Source organism: Gouania willdenowi, chromosome 1 (assembly GCF_900634775.1).
Source record: "Gouania willdenowi chromosome 1, fGouWil2.1, whole genome shotgun sequence".
Taxonomy (NCBI): domain Eukaryota; kingdom Metazoa; phylum Chordata; class Actinopteri; order Blenniiformes; family Gobiesocidae; genus Gouania; species Gouania willdenowi.
This window is the reverse complement of record NC_041044.1, coordinates 27,947,212-27,968,197: the sequence shown is the minus strand read 5'-3', so window position 1 is coordinate 27,968,197 and position 20,986 is coordinate 27,947,212. Positions and strand designations below refer to the sequence as shown.

The window sequence follows — 20,986 nt, the reverse complement described above, 5'->3', positions numbered from 1 at the left end:
ATGAAACTCCATATTTTTCACGCTTTCATTTGTTCATTTTCCTCTCTCTCAAGTACCCCCTGTAGTGCCATTGCGTATCCCCATTTGAGAAACACTGGTTTAGATTGTATAAAAAATTATTTTATGATGCATTATGCAATTTAAACAAAAGTGATGATGATGATGATGATGCACACCACATACATAACTACACTTGTGGCTTTACAGGTGGCTGACTCATTGCCATATTGATGTGCAATACGTAACATTTCAAACAACTGGTACAAATATAGAGAAAAGAAGAAGACCGCTTATGTAAAGTTAGTTGATCTCCCTGCTGGAACTGCTAACCCAAATTAAGTGAAAGCTAAGTGATTCTAAGGATGGTAATGGAGGTCAAAAAGCGTTGCAAGTAATTAATGGCTGAACAATATACTCAAGCAAAACAGCATGCTTGTGTAAAAAAAAACCCAAATATACCTGCACCCACACACAAACAGACAGTGACAAACACAAGACACATCAACAGAGAACACGTTCTAGCAAATTAGTTTTGTCTCTTCATTAACAATGTGAGCATTTCTCACTGAATGCTCAGTGGGAATAGTATGGAGGAGATGAAGGATGCAGCTTTAAAAGGCCCATGTTGAGCTGTATGGACTTTTCTGTGCTTTAAATATCATAAAAGTGCTATTAGGGCTTCATACACATGCACAAAGTGTTTATTTCATTAATTCCCTCAATCGTTAGTTTCTTTCTTACTGCAGGGCGAGCCCAAACACCTCGCTCTAGTTTGATGACATGTTCCGACTTTGATGATGAATTTGACGCGGCACTGAGCTGGAATAGCCACGCCTCCAGGACGCTCTCTGCCGTGATTGACATGTAAACAGACACGCCCACAAAGGTGAGCGTTTCAGCATCCTTCACGCAGTGCTATGTATGTATTTTCTACAGTCCATGTATGTAACGCCCCGCCCCCACGCTTTGTCTCATGTTTATAAAGCAGCATGAGCTCAGCTACGGAGTGGGTGAGAGGAGGGCGGGCCTTCCTCTGGCTCGACTTCATCGTGCGGGGAGGAGGAAGTCAGTGCCCCGTCTATAGACACGCCCACTCATGAATATGCATAAGTAGACTGCAAATCAGCCTGTTTGTGTAGAGTTGGTCAGAAAGTGACTTTTCAGAAGCTAAAACTCTGGAAAACAGGCGAGTTTGGGAAAAAAAACCTCAAATACTATGTTTTTGGGGTTCTTCGAACAAATGGAGATGGGTGAAAAATAGCATGACATGGGACTTTTAAGCACCTCCCCACACACATCCTGTATACATACACCCAAATATACACCCACATTCAAACTCTTTGGAGAGTTCACAAGGGTTCTAAGCAATAGGATCCAATAAAGGTCTGACATTATACTGTGTCTATACATCCTGAGGTACAAAACCATTTTATGCATATGATTTCATGAATCCAAACCTGTATAAAGATATTACAACAAATATTACATCTTAAAAGGATGAAACCTTTGAAATGTTCTCCTGAGTAAATTACTGTGCATTTAGAAACCAACAGCAATGCTTTGAACAAAAGGAGTCAAACAATGGTTAAAATTAAAACAACTGTGCTCACATGGATAGTTTTAACTTGTTGTTTGCCTGACCGTTGCCTGTACTTTGTAACTAATATATGAAAACTGCTTGTCGTTTACTCTTGTAATGTCATTGCATTTTCCACCTTTTCTTTCTTATTATTTCTATTAATTGTATCACTTTAAAAACCTCCTTTACAAGTTACAAATGAGTAAATCTGCTAAAACACTCCAACAATATACCAGGGTTGTCTAATGTAATTGTTACATCCACATCAAATAAACAAATACTGAACTTCTCATTTATGGTCCATTGATTTTTTTTTTAATTTGTTTACTGTCCTGTAATGTCTTTTCATTTTGTTTTTTACCTGCCTAGGGACTGCAGATGCAAATTAGCCTTTTTTTCTATAATCCAGCATATTTAAATGTATTGTTGCTAAAATAGATGTTCATTCATGTGGACTGTTCCTATCAAATAAATAAATAAATAATAAAAATGATTGGTGCAGTGAATGCAGAGAGATCAGGGAAGCACAAAACATGCAACATAATTCACCTGTTAAAAACCATCTATACCCTATGCAAACCACTTTTAATTTAAAAGTTCACATCTCGCTCCTAAAACAATTGTGTGCACATGAGAGACAAATTTAAAAGCAATTGACTTAATGGAAAAATGTACCAGTTAGAACTGTGAGTACCTAATCCAGAAAGTAGGACAAGTCTGCTGCTTGCAGAGCGCAGTAACGAAGTGGAAAGAACTTGTGCATCACTAATACATCACTGAAAAAACCGCCTCACATAAACAGTGAGGCAAGATATTCATAGCAGTCCTAACATTAATGCACAGTTGACTCAGTACCAAAACAGTCACTGTTAAATTTAAATGACTGGTGGAAGCCCGACCTCCATTATCTGACATAGCTTGGCCTAATTTTAACATGGAGGGAGCTAAAAGTTATTAAAAAAAAATGTTTCACTTCACTGTGTTGAACACTTTTTAGTTTGCTGCAGTTGTTGCTTCTCTTATCTTGCTTTTTCTACCAAAACACAGACATACTTGGCAACGACTGACAGTGCAACGTAACAATGAGGCAGGAAATATATCAACCACTTAAACTGCCTTTTTGAAATCATTACACTTTGCAAAAACCCTAATTAGGTTTCCCATTCTGTAAAGCACAAATTTAGCATTTTACCTTGTGTTTACACAAGGTAAATCCACGGTTTAATGTGCAGACTGAAACTGTGTGCAATTAAAGTCCGACAGGTTTATGATTTGAATAGTCAAAAACGGATTGTGCTCATCCACTGAATGTTTATGAAGTATTCTCCTCACAGCTAATGGGATTATCTCACATAGAAGAAAGGCTGCAGCTGCTACTGTCTACGGAGGGGAAATGAAAACTGCAACAAATGACAGAATCCTACAGTCATAACCTGAAAGTTTATACTAAACTATTGCATGTGTAAAATCCATATTATGTGCAGGTGTGAATGCAATTTGCATTGTACACATTTAAGCGCAACTTATTAAGAAGTCCATAAAAGAACATTTTGTTGTGTTTTCAAAACAAAAATGAATACATGAGAATAACAGTGTTTTTACTGCTTGGTGGTTCGGTAAAGCACAACTGCTGAATTTTGATTTGGACATTGAGCCATTACGACATGAAAAAAAACTTGCTTTTATAATAATTGTGGTCTAATGATGTGTCGTTAATCCAGAAACACTACTGTTTCCCTGACGTGGTAGATTTCTTCAACTACAAATGGTTCTAATTGCCCTGTGAGTTTGCTTCATTCATTCAGCAGGAGGATGAGTTTTTTTTTTAATGTAAATGTGTTCATGCCCATTACCTGGCCTGGTTAAATGTGAAAAAAAGAAAGGAAGGTAATTTGAGGCTGTTTACAAAAGCGTGTAATCTACACTTTCATAATTTATAAAAAAAAAAAGTCCAAAATGACCTTGGATGAAGCTTTAATCTGCCTTTGTTTTGCTCTGCTTCATAGATTGCAGCCTAATGTAGGACTAAATTAAACAGAGCGGACTTAGACATAGACAAAACTAAATATACACAGGGTTGCAGTGACCATTTCTTCAGTGGTAAGTACTGCAGTATAATGGTCAAAAAAATTGACCTTTGCAAAATACTAAGCCTTTGTTCTGATTATCATTTGCTAGGGACACCTGCTACATTGTATGGTGAATGCTCGCCAGACTGGGCTCCAACTGAAAACCTTGGCCATGACAGAGTAAAGGAAAACTCAAAGTCGCTTGATCGAAGTTATGGGCATGTCGAGAGAGAGAATAAAAGACATGCATGTGTAAAAAACCCAGTATGACAAAAAGAAACAGTATAACCAGTAAAACCATTTAGTAGGCCAGTATACACAGTAGTGTTTTGACTGTGGTAATGATTCATAGCATTGGTGTTAAGCAAATGCAAGTAAAATTCACAATAAGAAACAGTTGCATAATGCAGCTTTGTTTCAGTAAAAAGATTGTTTGCTTAAAGGCATTCAGAACAAAATTGTTAATGAAACTTATTCAACTCTACTTGAGCCATAATATATTTTCTTTTCTTTATGTGTGTATCCTTAATGAGCTTAGCCACCAACGAAATGAGTGTAAACATTTACAACCACAACCAATGCACAGTGATCAGAGGAAATGTTCAATTCTATTCTGCTGTACAACATAAGGAGCAACCTACCGGCTGGTCGGCCTTGTTGATCCCGACCAAGAACAAGGACTCGGCAATGAAGAGACTGATGCAGAGATTTTTATGAATGGTGTTGCGATCACTCTGTAGCCCACGGAAGAAGCAGAAGGTAAAGATGCAGATGAGCAGGCAAACTAGGGACAGAAGGATCCCGACCCATGTGATGACGTCCAGGAGCACATCGTGCATGCTGTCTGCTTTCTGCAAGAACAGCATATGAAGATAATTAAACTAAATAGATAATGGAAAAAGTTATAAACATCAACTGATGTTATATCTCTTCCTAGTGGGCTAAAAAATACACGTGTCATGTTGTGTTGAGATAAGGAAAAAACGATAGAAAAGAAGTATAGCAAAGCCACGCCACCCTGACTGATGTGAGCCAGGCCGTGTGTCGCTGAACGTTCAGGGCCACGGCGTTATGCTGTGTTGCACAGGTGTGCTGGCTCTATCCATCAGTGTCCTACAACCTAGCAACCAGAGCAATGTTCAACAAAGCACTGCTGTGATGGATCTACCGCTCAAACCCTCACACTGTGTTAACACAGGGCTGCCAAGATAGCTCTGACCATGACCTCTTCTGAAGAAACATACACCCTCCAGCCCAGTGGGACAAAACGTGTGTCACACAGCATCGGGACGTGCAAAAACCAATTAGGTGAAAAAATCAAGGATTTTAATGCAACAAAGCAGGGAAGACAATGATTATTTATCCTACGCATTTCCACCTCTCACCGTGGTTCGTTAAGAGCTGCTGTTGCTTTGTGATGCATCAAATATCACACAATTTAAAAACAACCAAACCCCAGAGCATACGCAGTTTTCATTACAGTTTTCTGAAATTCAGACAAAAATATTCGTCATATAATGTACATAATACACAAATATTTTAAGTGCCATAAAACACAGTGACTTTACAAAATATATATAAATTCATCTGTTGTTCTTTTCAAAATACTAGTATAAGTTTTCAGTGTAATGGTCCCAAACACCAAGCACCATGCGCGAACACCGTAGGACCGCTGGAGAATTGACAAGCCGTACTGCCCACGTCTGTCCAGACAGTTCCTGGTCCATTACATCGCCGCCTTTTCTTTTTTAAATTAATTTTGCTGAGATTCGCCAGTGTTCTCTACTTCCGGGTTCTTCTTCTTCTTCTTCAATTTTCATGGCGACGCTTCAGAGTTCTTTTTCTTTTTTTTCCTGATTTGTACATTGCATTTCCGGAAACAAGACCCCAACATGTCGCGTATGAACGTACAGTGTGAGCAGTCTGGTCACGTCAAAGTCTCGGTCCGTATAGTGTGAGAACATGAATTGTGAGCTGCACATTGAGTCGCACAATTTGAGCTGGAGCTGAGTACAATTGAAAAAATATGTGTCTGTCCGCCTTTAGGTTGGTTCTTCTTCTGTTTCGCGATCCTTCTTCACAATGTAAATGGTGAAGTGACACTGCCCCCAGCAGTTCATGTATGGTACTGCAGCAACCGGCCTGATTTTATCACAAATTTACAACATTAAACAACACGTCGGCACAAATTTTTGGAGTCAACATTATTAATTATTTTACTAATAATTTTTGGATTATTGTATATGTTACACACATTGTGGTTGGCGCAAATCTTGAGACGGTCTATATATTTTTTCTCCCCCCCCCCCCGGCAAGAATCTCAAACTCCCCCTATGCCCCAGAGATGCCAGGGTTACGAATGCCTGAAGTTCATATTTTTCGTCCGTTTATGAAATAAAGCTTTCAAAATGCCAAGTACAGATGTTTTTTTTTCCAGTTGTTGTGGTCCCCCTCTCGTACTTTCTTTGTTTTTACAACCAAGGCCTAAATATTCTTATCAAATCAAGAAATGCATCAAAATCGAGAACATACTTTGAAAATGTAAGAAAACAAAGATTAAAAAAGAGTCTACCTTGACCTCCATGTGTGCCATCAGCACTGCAAAGCTGGTTAGGTGGGTGCAGGAGCAGCTGGTGTGCGTACGATTGGTAGCCAGCAGCCGACAGTCCTGCGTGGACCAGAATCCTGTCATGGTGCGCTTGGAGTAGCTCCAAAATGAACAATTCGGATTGAAATTCTTCTCTGAATGCTGGAGAAAGACAAAGAGAGATGCTGACATGATGTTGCTTGTGAGAAACAAAGACAGACAAACATGGCAGGGGAAAAAAAACACTGTAAGACCCCCCAAAAAAATCATGAAGAGGCAGCACAGATGAAGTAGAAACTGTCATGGAGGAGGTAGGAGGTAGAATCATGGAGAGCCGGAAAATGTGAGAAAATGGTGGGAGGAACTGGTGTGACGGGATGGGAGAGAAAAAAACAACACACACACACACACAACAATGACACAACAAACAGAAGGGACGGCATGCAAGAAAGTAGCAACAAATAAACATAGAGCCATTGAAACAAAACCGTTTGATTCTTGTGATGAAATCTCATGTGTTGAGTAAACTGGTGAAATTCTGTGTTTTACTTAACTGTAGTTAAACTGAAATAAATCCTAACTTTTTCCAAACAATCTGTAAGTACAGTATAATGGTACCAACACCCAATGTACCTCCAACATGATTCTGCTGCCTTTAACTCAACAGGGAAATCTGAAGACGAAACTGACAAATAATAATGTATTTATTATAAATTTCCTTTCTGTATTGACTCATCACCACAGATGATAAAGCTTAGCAACTATCTCACAATACATCATGGTTGTAACCAGACTTGTTACACCTATATCTGCCCTTTTACATGTGAAATCATACTAGACATACTGTATGCCTGGCACTGCTGTTCCATCAGCCACATTCTACTGGCTTGCTTGACGGTACAGTATGTTGTTCTATTTGAACAACATTCCGTTGTTTACTTACTAACATGTTGCTAATAACAATTTATTGTAATGCTAGGTAATACTCCCAGACCAGCCTTATTGTCAGGGTAATTGAAAGCTTTTAAATTAGATCAGATTGCATTAGATTATACTTTAATTATCTCACAATGGGGAAATTCACTTGTTACAGCAACAAAAAAATAGAGTAAAATATACCCTATATACCCTATGCAGAAAGGAAAACCATTTAACAATATACAATAAACCTATGATAATAATATTACACATGATAACAGTCCAGATGTATATAAATACATATGTGATGAGTGAAGGTTTTGAAGGAAATATTGGATAATATTGCAAATTTTATATCGTGCACCTTCACAGCAATGTTTGGTGGTTTGTATTCCTGCTTCATAGAAAGATACCTAAGGTAGTGCTGAGGGACCTTTTTGTATGACTATTTCTATGTTACTCTGGTACGTCACTGATAATCCCGTTTTTTTTTGTACAATGACAATAATTTGTGTTTTGCATTTTTTTTTTCAATGATTTATTTTGTTTTTTAATCAATAGCCTTGAATGTATGATTTTTAGGAAAGCTATGTTACAGAAGGTCATCCTAATTTTAAGTCTTACAATGTTGTGATGGCTCAACATACTCTATGCTCTATCCAAGTCATTGTTGTTGTGCCCTTGGGCAAGGCACTTTACCCCCGTTGCCTCGTATGAATGGGTATAAATTGTGCATGAATGTTGGTGGTAGGCGCACAATGGCAGCCACGCTTCTGTCAAAACTACTTTCCACCTATTCATTTGATAACAGGAATACAATGATCTAATTTTCCTTACAAGCAAATGTATCTGTTCTCAGTTTACCAACCTGCAGGTGTTTGACAGTGAAGACCACAGGCTCAGACAGGTACACCTTGTTGCTTTCCTTGTTAATGGACGCGGTGATGACCGGAGAGTTGACGATAACGGAGTAATTAGGATAGACAGTCTCGCTGTTCAGTCTAACGCTGGCATTCTCTGTGGACAGGTAGGAGCCCAGGTTCCTGTATAGGACAAACGCCATTCTGATCTCACCTGTGGTCAGACACAGAGGGACAGAGACAGGCCTAAATCAGAGTGACCACAAAAACAAATAAAAAAAACACTTCTGCTGTGAGGAGAGAAAGTACACGAGAGAGAAGGAGGTGAGAATAATGGAATTCAACAGGACAGAGAGAGAGAGTGTGAGAAAGAGAGAGAGAGAGGGAGTACTAATACCATTTCTTCCGTGCTGTTTGAGAGTGCTGGCTGACAGCTGGATGGAGTTTCCATGTTGCTCCATTTGAGGAAATGTCAGGTCTGCAAGGTTCCCATCCGTGCTCAGCCTGGCTACTTCCAGCTCTTAAAAACACACCAGTGCACACACACACGCACACGTTAATTCAACACACAACACGTTACTCGGTTTGGTTGGTGTACCCTCGTAATGTTTTCTCACTAAATGCTTTGCAAGTGAAACGCAACAATGAATCAAGTGTAAAGAGAAGCAAATTCTGATTCTAAAAAAAGGTAACTATGTCTCCAGGCAACTGCTCTATCAGAAATGGAGGGATATTTTCCACCGCTCTCATGTTATGGGATTCTGATTTCACCTTGAAGCTTCATTAACACATTACTGATCAGGGGCTGTGAGTGTAATGTAGTAGATATAGTTTCTCATTAAGGACAAATCATTCTTTTGATATGTTGCTATCTTCTGCTTCTGAGTGATTTAAACTACTTAACTCGTAACTCGTAACTCGCAAAAGCACAAGAACAATTGAGTCTGAATGAGAGCTGGGGAAAGTAGGGCCAGGGGTCAAAGAGCAAAAAGTTAAAGAGGTCAAAGACGCATTCGGGAAGGTTTTTAGGGAGCAAAATCTCACACCGATTAAAAGATCAGGTGGGGAAAATGAATGGGATTAATGGGAAAAAAGTGATGTTCCTCCATGAAAAAGCACAGATAAGACAAGGAAATGCTAAGGTGATAAAAAAGGAGACAGAGTGAGGCGGGTTAACATAAACAGACACACTCATCTGAAAATAAAAGCCAAATGAAATACAGATGCTGCTTCGGTGCTTTTTACACACATATAAGCCAAACTACACACAGAGGCTGTGCAAACACAGGCATCAACAACTACACGTGTCCACATGCACTCAACACAGCAGGGTAAAAAAACACGCTGCGTCTAATCTAATTAAAGCATCCTTGTCATGACAACCCTATTCCTAAGAAACACAATTGTTCATTAGCTTTATCACAAACACACACAGGCTACAACTACCGCTGTGTAATCCCGTCAAAATCACTGGGTTCTAATAATACTATTTATTCAAGTACCTTAACCCTTGCATTACTGTCGCACATAATGTAACACAGTAATCTCACTTTACAGTCGGAGGAAGGCATCGACTAATATATGCTTGTCTCTCACTCTCATCTGAAAGAGGTAGAAGAAAAAAAAAGACTAGAGAGATAGATGTGAGGATGGCAGAACAGGGAGCCTATGAATAAAAGACAGAGATAATCACAGTAGATCTGCCCACTGGATTAGCTGGAAGGAAAGATTACCAGTACAAAAACAAATTCCTTCGTTTTGAGTTATTCAGAGACGTGATTGCCTACATTTTCACCACTGTTTATGGAACCACAATTAGAGGAGATGCATGAATGAAATGCTAATATACATGGAATAGTGTATAGGATGCCAGCTGATGAAAATTAAAGTAGGAGCTTGAGATTCATCCAAGTGATGGCAGTCATGTAAAGCAGGACTTAAACAAAGCTCTCGGTCCTGGATTTCAAAAGACGCTGTATGGTATCGCATAGGCCTGTGTGACTTCCATAGCTCTAATTTGATTGCTCACTGGCGTGAGAGAAAGAGCAAAAATGCCCTTTAGAGCATCATGTGACATTCCCCCACCATTTCCAGCTCCACTCTTCTCATCTTCCTCTTTACTTATCATCTTTCCTTTCCTCTCCAGCTCCTCCTCCACAGCTTTTCATCTATGATTGAGTAACACAGCAGCCCAAGTGAAGCCCAGTTAAGGGGGTTGATGTTAAGGATGATTTAAAATATCAAATCAAAGGAAGAAAACAGGAGCATAACTGAGGGAAACAAACCTGAGTGCCACTCACTGCTCATGGGCACAGATGAAATAAATGACTATTCCTGAATATGTCATCATGTAATGGCATGAAAGCTTTTGCTCTTCAGTAAAATGCCCTCATTCCATGGCTCAGTGATGAGAAAAAGCAGAAAGATGAGAAGGATGATTTAAACCGATAAAAGAGAAAGGAGGAAGATATAGCTATGGAATGTGGACTGAATCTAATGGGAAATGGTCAAAGTGAAATACAGAAACAATTGACCCACCTGTTCAAACTGGCTTTTCCATAAACCCATTTTTCTTTTGTTTTTTTTGGTTTTGTAAAGTGTCTGTGTCCAAAAAAGCGCTACGCAAATTCGATGTATTATTATTATTATTATTATTATTATTATTATTATTATTATTATTATTTCTGTAATCTAAAGCACAGCTTTGCGCTGCGCTTTGATTTCAGCGCATGTTATTTCTAATTAGCATTTTGCTCCGTGCACTTTTACAGGCGTTACACTAAAACCAGGCATAAGGGATGAGGAAACTTTTTTTTTAATTTTGTTGTTGATATCCAACTGTTTAAGGTTTTTATGAATATAGAGCATTGTACGGTACATGCAATGTCACAATCAGCCAAACCAAAGGCTAGTTTTTATTTGTAATCTCAAAAATGGAAAAACTAAAATATGCGGTCAAAATCAGATGTTGTTAGTTTTCATCATATCCTACAGATGCGTCACTGGAATAAGACCTTTTTTTTCTCCCGTTTCTGCTGCCTCAGCAGAACCATTACCTACAGCCTGTCACAGCCAATGCTGAATTGCCTTTAAGGCCTTCATCATGTGCCATTATACTCCATGTGTCAAGTTATGAAGATGTCGTTTATTCCATGTTTTTAAAGCTGCTGGGGACGATTACTAACTTTTTTATAACACAGATAAAGACAAAGTGAAGGCCTCATAGATAAATATATCCAATGTTTTTCTTGCAAAAAAAGGGAGAATTTACTAAAAAACAATTGTCAAAGGTTGAAATTGCCGCTCGCAAGATTTCAAGATTCACAAACAATGGGTTTGTTGACAAATGGTCAAGTGAGTTGAATTTATAGCATTGTGGGATTGGGAATCCTGAAGTGAAAAAATGTCATTAAGAAGTGCTTTTTTCTTTATTCTTAACATGATTTCCTGTGTTTCGAAGACAGGAATTGGTTTGGTTGTCTGGTTTGTTTATGGTGTGCCCTAAATTTCACTCGTATTCGGGTGTTTCTGTGGAAAAGCAACAATTTCAACATTCGCTGTTGTATTTGCCACATTTTTCAATTCATGAAAATACCAGAAATGTGACTTTGGCAGTGCCTGCCTTTGGACGTCAGTAGTGGATGAGAACAACGTTGGGGTGAAATATGAGAACAACGTTGGGATGAAATAAAGCTAGAGGTTAAAAAATGCTAGATGCATCATGAGCAGCTTTATGTACTTTCTCCTGCAGCTTTGATGCTCTTATATTAAGTGCTGGCATTTCATAGGATTGGACACAGATAGAAGTAAAAGAACCAGTATTAAATAAGTCATCTATTGGATCAGACCACAAAGAAAGACTCTGCTCCTTGCTTGCATGAGTAAGCCTTGGTTGCCCGTGACCCTGTCGTCAGTTCATTGTTTATCCTTTATTGAAAAAGTAGATAGTGGTCACTGTAGAGCCTGAAAACTCCATAAGTGCTGCAGTGTAGGAGACACTCTCAAACATATGTCTAGCCATCATAATTGGACCTTGTCCGACTTATCTATAAACCACTTTTATGGTTTCTAACTCATCAACTTTGAGGACAACAAGTGACATGAAAAAGAAATCAACACTATTGAGCTCACAATGTTGTTGTTAATCCACAATGAAAATAATTTAATAGAAATTTGGTGTGAGAGGGTTTTATTGGTTTTAAAATCTTAATTAATTAGATGTAATGTCTTTCCTAATTTATAAAATAGCTATATGTTTTGGTTCTAAATGTCCTCCCTTCCCCAAATAAAACATATGTTCCATGCATTATGGGTTCTTGATGGTTAGGTTTTTTTTTTTTTCCTTCATATTACGAGTAATCAGAGATTATCATTTTTCTTTATTGCATCAAAAAACATTCTGAATTCCTATCTGAATACAAATTATAGGACCAGAGATATTGCTAAAATTGCATTTCCTTTTTCAATTGCATTTTGCTTTGTTGTATGTAAGAAGTGTAGCAGTTACATCCACACAAGTTTCTGTTCATTTTGGACACTGAAAATAGAATGTATCTTGTTTGAGAACAATTGTGTGTTTTACAATATATATTTGAGACAGTGGATTCAATAATGTCTGCTGTCAGTGTGGCCTCCTTCTGTGATATTGCATCATACTCTTAGATCCTCAGCAGCCTGAGTTGATTTAAAGTGATGACATCTGTAAGTGTCAAGAAAAGAAGAAAACTCACATCATTTCTACCAAAAAAAAGCGGAGCACTCAAGAAATTTGTCTCCCAAGTAGACAAAAGAAATGTTATAGATGCGTTTAAACACTTTCCAATAGCAACTAAAGCCTTTAACTCAGGCCTTGCTCCAGGCGTTATTTTTGTATTTAGGACAACGTTGAAACTCAACGGCAACAGACAAATATACTCACGGATGTACTCCGTGGTCTCCTGCACGGTGTCCGTCTTAAGGAGGTTGTCAGCTAACATGAAAGCCCCCGTTTCCACCGTGTCGAGGAGCAGAGTAGCCGAATGTAGCTGCTCGCTGGTGGGCAGCTCTCTCCATGCAGTCTGGGCTCGAGGATGCAGCAAATTATTCACCGTTTCCACCATCGCCTGAGGCAGCAGCACACACGAAGAGGTCACATCCAAGGAGTTCATGTTACACTTTCATTACTTTTAGCCTCTGATGCTAATGGGAAGAATGATACAATTTCATTTGCGATAAAAAAAAATAAAAAAATAAAGCCGTTTCCAAAGTTCTAACGACAACAGTCGGTAAGATGCTATAGTGAGAGAAATGTAGTCGTCATGTTGATGAGCAATGACAATCTAGACAAAAATGTTAGCAAGGCAACATATCATTCCCATGCAGAAATGAAAAATACAGTAGTACAAACACCAAGTTTAAAAAGAATATTTCACACGCTCCGCGATTAGCATTAAAAGAAGAATGTTTATCACCATTTTTGAATAAAATCTCTTCATACAACAATGTAGTGATTGAAAATCAATAACGGGCTAAGCTAATTAGCTGATTGCAATCACTTTTCGACGACAGCTCTAAAACCTGTATGACTTTTTTTCCCTCTTACAGGCAAAGTCATATATTTGATTTGTAAAAAAAAAAAGTGCTTAAAGGTCTGAGAGGAAATTATAGTTTTACTGTATCAGATAATGTCTGCTGGGTCATATCCAGTCATGCAGCACAGTTGTGAAAAAGAAGAAATGCCAAATTAGAAGAAAAGACTTGGCTTGAAGAGATGAAATGTAAAAACAATACTTATTTTGTCTCCGGCTCACATTCTTTTATGCTTGTCTAAAACTTAAGTATTCACCTCCTCGTTTTTTAGATGTGGAAACCCACGCTGGGTGAGAAAGGTAAAGTGTATGGAGGAGAGAGAGTGAGAGAGAGAGAGCTTGTGCAGAGGACAGGAAGAACCATGGAGAACAATAAAACAGCCAAGTGAGTCCATGGTGACAGGCGTCCACTGGGAAACAGGGGAGGCGGAAAAGGGAATAGAGGTGCTATCAAACACACATCTCACACTCCCTTCTGCCTCTTTATTTTTCTTTCTTTTGCACTATAAACCCACCCTTTGTAAAAACCCACTCCCATCTCTCAATCACCTCTCACCGTCTCAATGCTTCCGAACCTCTTGAGGAGAGATGGGAGACAAGTGGAGAAATACAAGTGCCATTATACAAGCACGGGGGTTTCCTGTTCGGATTAGTGAGGGCAGAGAGAGACAGTTAGCTTATTGGCGTTCACACATTCACTATTTCACTGTACTTTGTGCCTTTCATAGAGGGCTGTGTTCACACTAGAAATGGAGAAGGTGTGAAGATATACTGAAGACAAAAAAAATATTTTCATACAAAACATGCTCGAGATGTCCTTGGAATAAAACTATTTCAAGGGTTTAGATACAATTTAAGTAACATGTGAAACTGGTGCTTAGCCAACGAGGTAATGTGATATTATTATGTCCTCTTTAAGCTGGAGCAGCTAATTACCTAGGATGCATATTCAATGAGTTTGGAGAGCTACATGTAAACAAAAACTAATTAATCCACTGATTCAGTAAACAAGCTGAAATGCGCACGCACACACACACGCACGCACGCACGCACACACACACACACACACACACACCATCCAACTGTAAGGTTGTCTCTAGATTGCCCGTTAGGAGTGAATGGGTGTGTGAGTGGTTGTTTGTCTGTGTGTATGTTGCTGTCCAGGGTGTACCCCTGCTGATCACTCGATAAAAGCCCCTGCAACCCAAAAACTTGGAAAATGGATCGATGATGTATTGGTTGTAAAATATTGATGGGCATGAATTTGTATGCATTTTTAGTGTAAGCTATATGAATAAACAGTGACACATCAAGGATGGATAAACACAACTTAATGTGAAGGTAATAAGAATTTCTAGATTCTCAATAATTATCATTTTTACCAGTTGGCATGACATCCTCACTGTCATGGTGTCAGCCCTCAGCAATGTGGTGTAGTCTTATTTCCTCTGCCTTCTGCTGCAGAGTGTGCGTTTGAAGGCAGTTGTGCAAATGTGGATGGATGTAGGATAGATGGATGCTATGTTGGTTTAGGGTAGGGGTTACCAACACGGTGCTCACGGGCACCAGGGGACCCACATGGACTATGTGAGGAGCCCTCAGGAGCTCTAGTCACCAATGAGCTCCATCTAAAATCTGATTTACTCTCCATGTTTCAAACTCACAAATATAAATACAGATAAGACATGTGGTTAGTACTTACAAAAGTTAAATACTATTGAAGTGTTGGTATTTAATTAAATCTTTAAATGTTTATTGTCCCTGAAACAATGTGACAAATGTTTTTAAGTGGTGCAAACCTGTAGTATGGTCAGTGGTTATACTGCATATAATATGATAAACAATTGCATAAATTTGGAGAAATAAAGTTTTTCACGTTGAGACCTCCACATTTCCTACCTTGTTATGCTACTGCTAGCTTTCCTTATTATTTTAGTGTCTAATTAAGGTTGGTGACTTTTGGTTTAGGGTGATATGATGTACAGTGTGACAGAGTTGAGGGTTCGATCACTGAAGTATGAGAGTTGGTCATCCAAGGTTTCATAATGATAGCTATAATAATATATGTTGAATAATTACATAAGTATACTACATATGCATACTAATGCTTCAAGAAAACAGTTCAGTTGCGTTTTGCTGGGTATCTATAATGCAAGGAACGTCTGTGTGAATGTGGAGCGCATATCTGATTGATCGAAACCTTTGTCAACGGCTTACGCGTACTCTGAGTGTGTCTATCCGTACTTTTGGAGTAATTTGGTCATTCCAAAACCAATTTAAAACCAATTTAAAACCAATTTGAAATTACCAAACTCCTGTCAAACATTGTCGGAGGTATGTATTCATATTGACATTAACAGGAGTTCCACAGTGTGGATGGGAAAATGAATGGGTTTTATATATATATATATATATATATATATATAAAAATATATTATTTTGGGAGCCATAATTTAATCAGCTGTTCCTTGACCCATTATCAGCATTTCCTGAAAATTTCATCAAAATCTGATCAAGACTTTTCAAGGTATCGTGTACAGACAGACAGCACTGCGTTCGCTTAGCATTAGCATTAGCATAGAATAGAACACTGTTGATGACATCATCAGTTTGAACATTCTTAGAACACTGATGAAATCACTGTTGATGACATCAGTGTTCTAAAACAATGTTTGACAGATTGGATTTAAAACCAATTTAAAACCAATTTGAAATGACCAAATTACTCCAAAACTACGGATGCACACACTCGGGGTATGTGCAATCCGTTTTTATGCGCTCCACAACCCACACACACAGACGTTCCTTGCTTTTATAGATAGATACCTCCGACGGGCACTGTACAAGTTGTTAAAAATAAAGCAAAGATTATATTGTCGACTATGCAGTTCTCTCACCAAACATTCACTCTGATTATTTCCATTTTTGTCTGGAAGCTATTCGTGGCAACTGGAGGTATTGAGTGTGGGAAATTAGCTTTTACGCAATAACACACCTGCTATACATACATAGCGTGGGCGCGTGTGAAAATGTGTATGTGATACAAGGGAAATTCCATTTGTGTATCTGTATAAGTGTGTATATGTGTGCATTTTTGTGTGTGTGTGTGTGTGTGGCTCTGTGTATGCAGTGGGGGGGCATACACAAGGGGCTGGAGGAAGCATTGTAGTGCATCATTCTGCTCCACTTGCTGTACAGTAGCAGCCCAGGCAGTTCAGAGGGACAGAGGAAAGGCTGTTCTGTAGGGAAGGCAGATATGAGCTGCTTTGGAGCTGCTCTCACTGTTCACTTTGATGTCTTACTGATAAGCACCCGTTTTCTGCTCTTATTAAACTTTTTTTTTTTAAACTTTTGATTATCTTGCATTTTCAATTTCATGATTTCTTTTTCATTAGAATTGATTCTGTCGGCAATACGATTGCATCTGTGTGGAGGAGAGAGATAGGTGCGGAGAAGAACTGGTGTGATTTCCTTGAGGTCCAGACATCTCCATATCAGAAAGACAGGAGTATATGTTTGTGCAGGTCCCTGTGGGTGTGAGAGTGTGGGTGTGTCTGCAAGCTCTGGTGCCGCTGGTGACATTTCTATCAACACAAGTATGAGGACTTGAGGGCTATATAAGCAGGGTAGTTTTCAGGCGCTTCAAAGCAAGGAGAGACTCTGCAGAGACAGATAAGGGTGTGTAGTTTGGTGTGTGTCTGGGGGAGTTTGTGCGCGTGTGTTTTAGTGAGACTAAGTATTGGACAGACATGGACAGTTGGTGTGCTACCCAGCTCACACGTGCATAAACACGCACACACGCACACGCACAGTGGTAAATGGGGCAGAAGTGAAATGATTTGAAGCGCTGGGGTAATCCAGCGTAAAGAGCAGCAGCAAGACAGACTAGAGCCTGGTCGGTCTGCTACTCCCTGTTACACAATGGGAGCACGTGCACACACACAAGTGTTTCTTTGCGTAGTATGTGCGCGTATGCACACAGGAAAATGTAAAGAGAAAAAGAGCTGGGATGTTAGGAATATGACACAGGGTGGGAATGGATAGAAAGATTGGATTTTCTTTCTCTACTTGCTTGGCTGAGCGCTGAGAAAGTGGCTTTTTCTTTTTTTTTTTTTTTTCAAAATGTTTTCATCAGAGAAGCAGGCTTATCTGCCAGTTGTTGTTGGGAGTTTGTCTTCGCTGACAGGACGAGTTTGCAGCCAAATCAGGCTTTAAATTCACAGCATGCCATGTTCTGACCCACCATCCATAAATAGAGGGCAAATTAGACACTGCCGTTGAACATCATTGTCTCCTCACTGCCCACTTTATTATTCTTTTCTCTTTTTTTTTTTCTTATTTCATTTCAAGTGTAGTGCATTTTTTCTGTTCCTGCAAATTTTGGTCCCTCCTACTTTGTCCTTTCCTCCCCACCCTGTCTACCTTGTAGACTCTACCTCCCTCCATCAATTCACCATGTAGCATCAAAGCCTCTTCACAACACCGACTTCATCATGAATAAATTGCCAATTTACTATACATGAAACGAGTCCCCAGTTCCCCAAACGAAGCGAGAGAGGCGGAGAGATGAAGTGTGAGAGAGAAGTAGTGAGAAGATGTAGAAGAGAGAAAGAGAGCGAGAATTCAATTATTTTTTTGTCCCTATTAGGAACCCAAACCTCCTGCCCACTCTCCTCACTTGGCAATTAGTGCAGGAGATAATTAACGAGAAGGGGGCAGCACCGCACCGCATCTCTAATCACGCACATTTCTATCAGCCAGAGAGAGAGAAAGAGAGTGTTGCTATAATTTTGCTTCACATTACAAAGGCTAATTATATCATCGATCACCCTCCGCAGTATTCAAGGTGTGCGGCGGAATGAGTTGATGTTAACCTGCGACTAGCTGTCTGAACGCTGCCACTCTCATGAAAACGTCGCATTTACCGGATTAGGCAGACACGTCCAAACTCTTCGCCGTTCTGATGTGACAGCACAAGATCACCGCTGAAAATATATTTATATATTTGTAGCGAGTGTGTGTGTGTGTGTCTGCGTATTAGTGTGGGTGCGTCAACTTGCATATAGTCGTAAGCCATGTTCTATGATGTGACATTGCTGACTGGTGCTGACGTTAAGACTTTTCAGAGGAGAGAGCGAGAAAAGCCTGCATCAGGAGAAAAAAAAAAGAGCCACCCCACCCCCCCCCACCCCATCAACCGTGCGCGTGCATCTGTGTGTGTGTTGGAGAAAATGAATCTCACTCTTCAATATATGAACGATAAAAGGTGGGATCTTTTGTTATGCAGCGCAACAGCAATTTTAGCTGACCCCCGAAAAATGCCTAAATGATGTTAGGTTTTGTGTTAACGGCACAAAAACATGGCATCAACCAGTGTTGGGGTCAATTATAATTGTAATTGCATAATTGATCATTACAATTATGCCATAATTCTGATTGTAATTTTAAAAATATGTTGCTATTGTAATCGTAAATAAATTGAAAGTGAGTTTAGCTGATTGCATTTGTAATTGTAATTGCCATGAACATTTTATAAAAAAATTTAATTTGAATTATAATTTTACGCAAAACTGGGGAACCATGTTACAGTTTTATGTACAGCTACACATTTGTCGTAAACAATTATTAAAATATGTTTAATGTCAAGCTTTCCTCATTTTACCATTAAAAATACTGACACAAAAAAAGGTCAGATGTCTACACCAAAATATTAATACTCATATTTTCATTGATTAGGAAGCCTTAACATGGTAACCAAAAGATAGGAAAGAAATTAGATTATAGATATTTGTTTTTAGTGTATTACAGATTATTTAGGACTCGTTATCATAAGAGATGCTAACAGAGCTAACACAAGAGGAATGTTAACTTTTATGAAGTTACTTATTTCAGGCTCAGTGATTGTGATGAATTGTAATTGAACTTTAGTAATTAAGAACGTAATTGTATTGACTTTCTGAAGATAAAACAAAAAATTATTTAATTGTAATTAGAAAAAATTACAATTGAATAATTGTAATTATTTAATTACCATGTTCAATTACTGAATTGTAATTAGAAAAAAACACAATTGAATAATTGTAATTATTTAATCACCATGTTCAATTACTGAATTGTAATTGAACATGAATAACTGAGGATGTAACTGTAACTGAAAAACGTAACTGACCTCAACCCTGGCATCAACACACATTATTTTCAACAAGCAGACCAACAAAAAGGACAAATGAAATAATAATTCATCACAAACACAAACTGGCACATTTTAGAAAACGCAGAGGCCGTGATCAAGCAAAAAAAAAAAAAAAAAAGCCAAAAAAACAGAATATCCATCATTCCCTCTGATACAGCAGCAGAGAGAGGCTTTCATCGAATAGAGATGGATAGAAAGCTATTTGTTTCCCAGCAGCCCTGTTTACAACAAGGCTGTGAAATAGATGAGCTATTATAGGGATTGATCACGACCCCTTATTATTAAAATTGATTTAAAATAATAAAAAAAAAGTGAAAAAACAAGAAAGCGAGCAAAGCCTTTGAGGAGACTAAAACTTTTTTGTCAGAAGACAAAGTACAGGTTGTTTGGAGTGCTGCTGATGCGCTCACTGCAGATTGGGATCAAAACAGATGACTTAAACAGCCGCCCTCCTCAAAGGCTTGGGTTGCAAATCATGAGGCAACTGCAGCAGAATTCAAATCGCACACAGAGCTTTGCAGGGTGGGATCAAACAAATACACACGCTTGTTTGGCAGACTGCATGCTGAGTGTAAAAAAATAAATAAATACATATAACAAATAAATAGTCCAGACTATGGCATGGTAAAGTTAAAATCAACCATATCTGTAAGTGAAAATACCTGGGTGAAAAACCTGCAGGACCGCTCTCTCTTCTGAAGCTGCAAATTCAAACAGTTCAGATGTTAGCGATGTAACACCTCATACTGACAAACACACAAATGCAGTAACACTTGCTTCATTAGCATTGTGCAAAAAGACCTTGCTAGCCAGAATGTATTGTGATTCTCGTCACTTACTTTCCCTCACAAGTCCTGAGAGTTTTACTTGTTCAACCCTTCTTACTTTTATTCTCCTGAAAAGTTTTATTGTGTTCTTCTGTTACACTTTTTAAACTCATATTCTGCATCATCAAGTCAAATGAGGAGATGAATTGCAATGCCACTTGTACATGATTGGTCATTTTTGATTTTCTAAAATAATTTACATAGAAGAATAACACATTACTCAACTAGATATATAAAATTAGTGTCATTATTCAAATGAAAAGAAGCCTTTTTTTTTGATCCTGTGTATGATTTATTTCTAATAATATTCGATTTTACCAAGCGGTCAACGGCAAAATGCAGATTAATTTAATTGAATCACACACATGCTCTAATGTTTTCACACT

General features: G+C 38.6%; 1 protein-coding gene across 8 annotated transcripts in view; it reads right to left on the bottom strand.

Moving 5' to 3' along the window:
* The window catches only part of LOC114464738 (adhesion G protein-coupled receptor L3-like), a 168,855-nt gene that overhangs the window by 35,421 nt on the left and 112,448 nt on the right, over positions 1-20,986 (bottom strand). For all 8 annotated transcript variants that reach the window (XM_028449281.1, XM_028449451.1, XM_028449537.1 and 5 more), the window contains exons 11-16: positions 20,436-20,474; positions 12,932-13,115; positions 8,411-8,533; positions 8,022-8,227; positions 6,221-6,397; positions 4,290-4,499 (exon numbers count right to left, since the gene is read on the bottom strand). In XM_028449281.1, the coding sequence (XP_028305082.1) occupies positions 4,290-4,499; positions 6,221-6,397; positions 8,022-8,227; positions 8,411-8,533; positions 12,932-13,115; positions 20,436-20,474 (939 nt within the window). The remainder of the gene's footprint in view (positions 1-4,289; positions 4,500-6,220; positions 6,398-8,021; positions 8,228-8,410; positions 8,534-12,931; positions 13,116-20,435; positions 20,475-20,986) is intronic.